This window comes from Bufo bufo, chromosome 1 (genome assembly GCF_905171765.1).
Source record: "Bufo bufo chromosome 1, aBufBuf1.1, whole genome shotgun sequence".
NCBI classification, from domain to species: Eukaryota; Metazoa; Chordata; class Amphibia; order Anura; family Bufonidae; genus Bufo; species Bufo bufo.
The window spans coordinates 554,461,807-554,471,253 of NC_053389.1; the positions used below are offsets into that span (position 1 = coordinate 554,461,807).

The 9,447-nt window shown below is 40.9% G+C and overlaps 1 protein-coding gene across 2 annotated transcripts in view; it reads left to right on the forward strand.

The window, feature by feature from the left end:
• BCAP29 (B cell receptor associated protein 29) overlaps positions 1 to 8,279 on the forward strand; it is a 127,309-nt gene extending 119,030 nt beyond the window's left edge. For both annotated transcript variants that reach the window (XM_040412900.1, XM_040412907.1), the window contains exon 8: positions 5,766 to 8,279. In XM_040412900.1, the coding sequence (XP_040268834.1) occupies positions 5,766 to 5,804 (39 nt within the window). In that variant the 3' untranslated portion in view covers positions 5,805 to 8,279. The remainder of the gene's footprint in view (positions 1 to 5,765) is intronic.
• The last annotated feature ends 1,168 nt before the right edge of the window (positions 8,280 to 9,447 follow it).

The window sequence follows — 9,447 nt, forward strand, 5'->3', positions numbered from 1 at the left end:
TGTAGGTGTATTCACTGGGAGCGCAATATGTTCATAAAGTGTCCACAGGAATCCTGATAATGTGAAAAGTCTCTTATAGCATACCCTTTTAACCACTTCAGCCCCCCTAGCTTAAACACCCTTAATGACCAGGCCACTTTTTACACTTCTGACCTACCCTACTTTCACCGTTTATTGCTCGGTCATGCAACTTACCACCCAAATGAATTTTACCTCTTTTTCTTCTCACTAATAGAGCTTTCATTTGGTGGTATTTCATTGCTGCTGACATTTTTACTTTTTTTGTTATTAATCGAAATTTAACGATTTTTTTGCAAAAAAAATGACTTTTCACTTTCAGTTGTAAAATTTTGCAAAAAAAACGACATCCATATATAAATTTTTCTCTAAATTTATTGTTCTACATGTCTTTGATAAAAAAAAAATGTTTGGGTAAAAAAAAAATGGTTTGGGTAAAAGTTATAGCGTTTACAAACTATGGTACAAAAATGTGAATTTCCGCTTTTTGAAGCAGCTCTGACTTTCTGAGCACCTGTCATGTTTCCTGAGGTTCTACAATGGCCAGACAGTACAAACACCCCACAAATGACCCCATTTCGGAAAGTAGACACCCTAAGGTATTCGCTGATGGGCATAGTGAGTTCATAGAACTTTTTATTTTTTGTCACAAGTTAGCGGAAAATGATGATTTTTTTTTTTTTTTTTCTTACAAAGTCTCATATTCCACTAACTTGTGACAAAAAATAAAAACTTCTATAAACTCACTATGCCCATCAGCGAATACCTTTGGGTGTCTTCTTTCCAAAATGGAGTCACTTGTGGGGTAGTTATACTGCCCTGGCATTCTAGGGGCCCTAATGTGTTGTAAGTAGTTTGAAATCAAAATGTGTAAAAAATGTCCTGTGAAATCCGAAAGGTGCTCTTTGGAATGTGGGCCCCTTTGCCCACCTAGGCTGCAAAAAAGTGTCACACATGTGGGCCCACATTCCAAAGAGCACCTTTCGGATTTCACCGGCCATTTTTTACAGATTTTGATTTCAAACTACTTACCACACATTAGGGCCCCTAGAATGCCAGGGCAGTATAACTACCCCACAAGTGACCCCATTTTGGCAAGAAGACACCCCAAGGTATTCCGGGAGGGGCATGGCGAGTTCCTAGAATTTTTTATTTTTTGTCACAAGTTAGCGGAAAATGATGATTTTATTTATTTATTTATTTATTTTTTTCTTACAAAGTCTCATATTCCACTAACTTGTGACAAAAAATAAAAACTTCCATGAACTCACTATGCCCATCACGAAATACCTTGGGGTGTCTTCTTTCCAAAATGGGGTCACTTGTGGGGTAGTTATACTGCCCTGGCATTTTAGGGGCCCAAATGCGTGCAAAGTAGTTTGAAATCAAAATCTGTAAAAAATGGCCGGTGAAATCCGAAAGGTGCTCTTTGGAATGTGGGCCCCTTTGCCCACCTAGGCTGCAAAAAAGTGTCACACATCTGGTATTGCCGTACTCAGGAGAAGTTGGGCAATGTGTTTTGGGGTGTCATTTTACATATACCCATGCTGGGTGAGATAAATATCTCGGTCAAATGCCAACTTTGTATAAATGCCAAAATATTTCTCTCACCCAGCATGGGTATATGTAAAAAGACACCCCAAAACACATTGCCCAACTTCTCCTGAGTACGGGGATACCAGATGTGTGACACTTTTTTGCAGCCTAGGTGGGCAAAGGGGCCCACATTCCAAAGAGCACCTTTCAGATTTCACCGGCCATTTTTTTACAGATTTTGATTTCAAACCACTTCTCACGCATTCGGGCCCCTAAAATGCCAGGGCAGTATAACTACCCCACAAGTGACCCCATTTTGGAAAGAAGACACCCCCAGGTATTTCGTGATGGGCATAGTGAGTTTATGGAAGTTTTTATTTTTTGTCACAAGTTAGTGGAATATGAGACTTTGTAAGAAAAAAAAAAATCATCATTTTCCGCTAACTTGTGACAAAAAATAAAAAATTCTAGGAACTCGCCATGCCCCTCACGGAATACCTTGGGGTGTCTTCTTTCCAAAATGGGGTCACTTGTGGGGTAGTTATACTGCCCTGGCATTCTAGGGGCCCTAATGTGCTCTTTGGAATGTGGGCCCCTTTGCCCACCTAGGCTGCAAAAAAGTGTCACACATGTGGTATCGCCGTATTCAGGAGAAGTTGGGCAATGTGTTTTGGGGTGTCTTTTTACATATACCCATGCTGGGTGAGATAAATATCTCGGCAAAAGACAACTTTTCCCATTTTTTATACAAAGTTGGCATTTGACCAAGATATTTATCTCACCCAGCATGGGTATATGTAAAATGACACCCCAAAACACATTGCCCAACTTCTCCTGAGTACGGCGATACCAGAGGTGTGACACTTTTTTGCAGCCTAGATGCACAAAGGGCACATTCCTTTTATGAGGGCATTTTTAGACATTTGGATCCCAGACTTCTTCTCACGCTTTAGGGCCCCTAAAATGCCAGGGCAGTATAAATACCCCACATGTGACCCCATTTTGGAAAGAAGACACCCCAAGGTATTCAATGAGGGGCATGGCGAGTTCATAGAAATTTTTTTTTTTTGGCACAAGTTAGCGGAAATTGATTTATTTATTTTTTTCTCACAAAGTCTCCCTTTCCGCTAACTTGGGACAAAAATTTCAATCTTTCATGGACTCAATATGCCCCTCAGCGAATACCTTGGGGTGTCTTCTTTCCGAAATGGGTTCACATGTGGGGTATTTATACTGCCCTGGCATTCTAGGGGCCCTAAAGCGTGAGAAGAAGTCTGGAATATAAATGTCTAAAAATTTTTACGCATTTGGATTCCGTGAGGGGTATGGTGAGTTCATGTGAGATTTTATTTTTTGACACAAGTTAGTGGAATATGAGACTTTGTAAGAAAAAAAAAAAATATTTCCGCTAACTTGGGCCAAAAAAATGTTTGAATGGAGCCTTACAGGGGGGTGATCAATGACAGGGGGGTGATCAGGGAGTCTATATGGGGTGATCACCCCCCTGTCATTGATCACCCCCCTGTCAGGCTCCATTCAGATGTCCGTATGTGTTTTGCGGATCCGATCCATGTATCCGTGGATCCGTAAAAAACATACGGACATCTGAATGCAGCCTTACAGGGGGGTGATCAATGACAGGGGGTGATCAATGACAGGGGGGTGATCAGGGAGTCTATATGGGGTGATCACCCCCCTGTCATTGATCACCCCCCTATAAGGCTCCATTCAGATGACCGTATGTGTTTTGCGGATCCGATCCATGTATCCGTGGATCCGTAAAAAAACATACGGACATCTGAATGCAGCCTTACAGGGGGGTGATCAATGACAGGGGGGTGATCAATGACAGGGGGGTGATCAGGGAGTCTATATGGGGTGATCACCCCCCTGTAAGGCTCCATTCAGACGTCTGTATGTGTTTTGCGGATCCGATCCGTGCATCCGTAAAAAACATACGGACATCTGAATGCAGCCTTACAGGGGGGTGATCAATGACAGGGGGGTGATCAGGGAGTCTATATGGGGTGATCACCCCCTGTCATTGATCACCCCCCTGTAAGGCTCCATTCAGACGTCCGTATGCGTTTTGCGGATCCGATCCGTGTATCAGTGGATCTGTAAAAATCATACGGACGTCTGAATGGAGCCTTACAAGGGGGTGATCAATGACAGGGGGGGGATCAGGGAGTCTATATGGGGTGATCAAGGGTGAATAAGGGGTTAATAAGTGACGGGGGGGGGGGGTGTAGTGTAGTGTGGTGCTTGGTGCTACTTATTACAGAGCTGCCTGTGTCCTCTGGTGGTCGATCCAAACAAAAGGGACCACCAGAGGACCAGGTAGCAGGTATATTAGACGCTGTTATCAAAACAGCGTCTAATATACCTGTTAGGGGTTAAAAAAATCACATCTCCAGCCTGCCAGCGAACGATCGCCGCCGGCAGGCTGGAGATCCACTCGCTTACCTTCCGATCCACTGAGGAAGGGAGAGTGAATCTACCCGTAACGCGTATAGTGAAACAAGTGATGTACCTGCATTGAAAAGCCTCCGATAATACTGTATGGCCATACAGAAGAAAATTTCTACAGTAAAGGATTAACTATTCTTATCGTCGAAAGCTGCAGCAAAGGAAATTGCGGAACAGAGTGGCAACTCCCGCGATCTTTGGAACTCCCGCGAAATTTAAACCAGCTTGCTGTATGGAGCGACTGAATAAGCCGGCAAATATTTAAAGCTCCATTGAAGCAATAGGGAGACAACAGACGCTAGACGGTAAGCTAAACATCGATTTAAAGGGCTTCTGTCACCCCACTAAAGTCTTTTTTTTTTTTTTTTGGGCTAGTTAAATTACTTATCTTGCGATATATGAAAATATAATGGTGTTACTTACTTTGATTCAGCAGTTTCTTCTAAAAACGAACTTTTATAATATGTAAATTAGGTCTCTACCAGCAAGTAGGGCGGCTACTTTCTGGTAGCAGCTGCAGAAAACCGCCCCCTCGTCGCGTTGATTGACAGGGCCAGCCGGGATCTCCTCCTCCGGCCAGCCCTGTCGGCATTTTAAAAATCGCGCGCCTGTGTTCATTCTGCGCAGGCGCTCTGAGATGAGGAGGCTCGCCTCCTCAGAACTCCCTCAGTGCGCCTGCGCCGATGACGTCTTCTATTTCGGTGATGTCATCGGCGCAGGCGCACTGAGGGAGTTCTGAGGAGACGAGCCTCCTCATCTCAGAGCGCCTGCGCAGAATGAACACAGGCGCGCGATTTTTAAAATGCCGACAGGGCTGGCCGGAGGAGGAGATCCCGGCTGGCCCTGTCAATGAACGCGACGAGGGGGCGGTTTTCTGCAGCTGCTACCAGCAAGTAGCCGCCCTACTTGCTGGTAGAGACCTAATTTACATATTATAAAAGTTCGTTTTTAGAAGAAACGGCTGAATCAAAGTAACTAACACCATTATATTTTCATATATCGCAGGATAAGTAATTTAACTAGCCCAAAAAAAAATAATGACTTTAGTGGGGTGACAGAAGCCCTTTAAAGTTTTCTTTGATTCAAAGCTCATATCGACCTTAAAAGGATTTGCTATAAGAGACTTTTCACATTATCAGGATTCCTGTGGACACTTTATGAACATATTGCGCTCCCAGTGAATACACCTACAACCATTTCAGTGACATTCAGTTTCCCAAATTGGGATAGAGTACTAGAAGATAATACCCCCTCTTCCCAAATAACAGCATATACTTGAAGTTTTTTGGTGTGATATATATTATTGAATTTATCGACACTATTGAGTGGTATCGAATATTCTATCGAATATTTCAACATTGAATTTTCTACCATTCAATTTATTGAATATTTCTATCGAATATATTTTTATTGAATATAGTATCGATCATATCTACCACAATATATGTGACTGTAATGTTGTATATTATTGCTACATTGTTCTTATACATTTTATTACTTGTATTTTATGGGGATTTAATAAATATTTTCTGCATATGTCAATCTGGTTGCCAAGTGTATGAGTGCTCGCTCATTATTCTATTACTACATTTGCCTTTTAAGAGAGGATGGGGTGATTCCCTCTATATGAGCTTGCAGCACCATACCTTAACTACTTGCTAGTGAGCCACCACAACCTACCAGTATGTTAAGTGAATTGTAGATGTTTTCACGTTGCTAATAATCTTTTTTATTTTTTTTAGAATACCATACAGGAGCAAGACAGTAAGAAAGAGCAGTGATTTAGTAATGGTCAGTGTGACCATAAGAATGTGAAGACGTTTTCTGCGCTTTTATTTTCACTTTGCTGCAGAGTTTTCTAGAACATCGGCACGTTTAGATTTTTGTTTTTACACCATTTGCAGCATGTTATGTCCAGTGCGAACTGTCCAATTGTAGTCATGTTAATACTTCGAATGCGTCACTTGAAACTAGATCCTGAGCAGTCCTGAGAAGTGACCTTTCTGAGCGTTGAATCTAAAATCCAACAAAACATGCATGACATTGTTCAGTGGATCTTCCATTATGTGAAACAGTTGGAGCCTATGTTTTTACTTATCAATATCTCTACAACCTCTATTTATTACAATAAAATTAATGGATAATAGAATTTACCAACTCCAGACTTTACCCAAGGTCGCCTTTATTGACTGGTTCAAGATTCAGGTGCAAGGAGGTGATTTTTCCTGCTGCCGCCCTGCACTCTAGTACGATCAGTACTAATTCTGATGAAGGGAGCATATTAGGGAACGGGACGTAATGCAGATATGTCCAGACTAGGGGCACACACTAAGCTGTTGTCATCTGGAAACAATGGCGTTCTAAATACCTATATGTTATTCTTTTGTGGTCGTTTAACTACAGTTTTTATGTCGGGTATTTACACACACAATATGCTTCAATGGTGTGCCAATTATTTTAGGTTTTTGAGAATAATTGTTGAATTGAGCCTGTTTTTTTTAATGCTGTGAATGTTGAGTTCTGGTTCAATTACATGCTTACAAAATAGAATTAAATCCAGCATATAACATCTCTTACTGCAGATGTGCTCCGTCCCCGGGGGCTAGTGCATTGATATACAATTTGGTGTTGTGATACTAAAGTAAGCCATACACATATTGAATTTTAGGTGTCTGCTTTGTTAGAAGAGTCACCCAAAAATAAGCAAAAGACAGACTGTCTCACTGCAGAGACCTCCAGTGACTGGCTGTACCTGGAACCAAGTTTTCATTTCCCCTGGAGCACAACCACTCTGGTATTGAAGCATTGGACGTTTCTTATTGAAATAAATCAGTTGTCTGTCTAATAAATGGGCCAGCTTGTTCCTTTAGAATAGCTACTGTCTGTTCTATCTAATTTATATGAGGTGCCTGAGTTAACTCAGGGGATCCACCTGCAATAAAGAAGTGATTATTACTTGGCAGATTTATGCAGCCGCTTTGGTTCTCCGGCCCAAGTTCTATTTACCCACTGATATCATGTTGAACACCTGTGACCGCTACAGCCAATCAATGGCCTCAGTGGTGACATGTCAGGGTGACATCACCAGGTAAAGAAGAACTGGAGTGACGGCATGGGATCTCCAGGTAAGTAGTGATCACTTCTTTATTGCAGATTGATCCAATCCGGTTTATTGATGAAACCAGACAACCCCTTTAATTGAAAATTGATTTAATTATTTATTTTTTGTTTAACCCAAACAACCTGGTCAATAATATAAAGTGTTTTCTGGTGGAGGTAGAAGAATTAGCCTGTTGGGAGTTCAGTGCTGTTATTGGACAGCGTGCACTACTTCTGATGCCAGTGTCAGTTTGTGGGAAAAACCTTCCGTATGATGGCTGCTTCTCCCGGACTACCTGTCTGATCTGAACACACAGCATCATAGTGATTTATGATGCAGTGAGTTTCTGTCTGATCATGGGTATACTGTACTGTGCAAACATAACGCAGGTAGTACAGTACTCACTGTGTCATAACTCACAGCTGGATGGTCTGGAAAACGTGCCCCGTCATACAGACTATTTCACGACCGTCTGCCACCAGCCTAAAAGCTTGAAATAAGCTGCCATGCATAAGCATTTTGACATCAAACATGTCCACTCTCTAAACAGAAATCAACATGCAGCTGTCCTTGGAGATATAGCTGTCAGTAGCTATCTGATGTGTACAGCCGATTCAAGGCTCTCGTTCCATTTGATTTTTGTTATAGAATGATGATTGTCATTTTTATTACCAGCTGAACTATTTGGTGATATAAAATACTTGGGCCTCTTCTGGTTTAACATATCCCCATTGTAATTAGTTTAATTTCAACTATTGCTTAGCAGTTTTCAACTACTGTATTGCACTCATTATGTGAGCCACACAAATTGTGTGATGTCATTTTTACATCACTGTAATGATTTGTATAAAGTACATAGTAGATATTGTAACAGTTCATGTGACTGATGAAAGTGGAAAATGAGCTCCAAAGATGCAAATACATGATCTGTTGGAAGTCGAGGGGGAAGACTAGATATCTGCTATTTCTATTGCTTGTAAGTGACATTTTTAAAGGGACACACAATGTTTCACAGTGTACATACTTGTATTTGTAGTTTAGTTTAATTTTCTGTTTCTGGAGAAATATTGAAAGCTGCTGTGCTACATACTGAGATGTCAGCCTACCAAAAGAATGTATTTTCATATCAACATTCTAATAAAGCTTATTTTGCTACCGTGAGACATAATTGGGTCTTTTGTTACAGTCTTTCAGTGCTCTTTTTATTAGGTCTGTTTAGATAAATCAGAGGGTCAACCCAAAAGCTGGGCCAATTTCTGGCGATGAACCTGAATTTATATGGATGGCTTCCAACGCCTCACCAGTTGTTTTCATTTCCATGTTAGTGTATGTCCACGGAAGACTCCTATATGGATTTTCTCAGTGAAATGACTGTGGACTTCAACCTCAGCATTGCAAAAGAGTGAAATCCACAATGGAAATCCAAAGCATAAATTGACATGACGTCTGTGGAAATCTGCAGCATGTCAATTTATGCTTTGGATTTTTATTTTTTTTGCAGCGTCTGAGGTTTCTGATAATCGCATCCACTTTCTTAGTACTGTACAACCCATAAAAATCCACAACGAAAAGTCTGCAGCCTATCCACCATGTGTGATCGCAGATTTGAAGTGGTTTTCAAGACTGGCCTGTACATTTGAATGAGGCTTGCAAAAATCCATGCACATGTTGTAGAAACAACCCCATTCACATGTATTGAACACATTTTCAGAAATTTCAGCACCAGATCTGCCACATGTTGACACATTTTCAGACCAACTGTGTTGACCTCCAGAAAGTGAGGCTCTGTAGTATTGCATCTGCCTAACCACTTGCCATCTGGGCCATTTGCCCCCTTCCTGACCAGGCCTAATTTTGCAAAACTGACATATCTCACTTTATGTGGTAATAACTTTGGAACGCCTTTACTTATCAAAGTCATTCAGAGATTGTTTTCTCGTGACACATTGTACTTCATGATAGTCATAAATTTGAGTCAATATATTTCACCTTTATTTATGAAAAAATCCCAAATTTACCAAAAATTTTGAAAAATTCGCAATTTTCTAAATTTCAATTTCTCTGCTTTTAAAACAGATTATGACCTCATAAAATATTTATTACTTAACATTCCCCATATGTGTACTTTATGTTGGCATCATTTTGGAAATGTCATTTTATTTTTTTAGGACGTTGGAAGGCTTAGAAGTTTAGAAGCAATTCTTAAAATTTTTAAGAAAATTGCCAAAACCCACTTTGTAAGGACCAGTTCAGGTCTGAAGTCACTTTGTGGGGCTAACATAGTGGATACCCCCATAAATGACCCCCATTGTAGAAACTACACC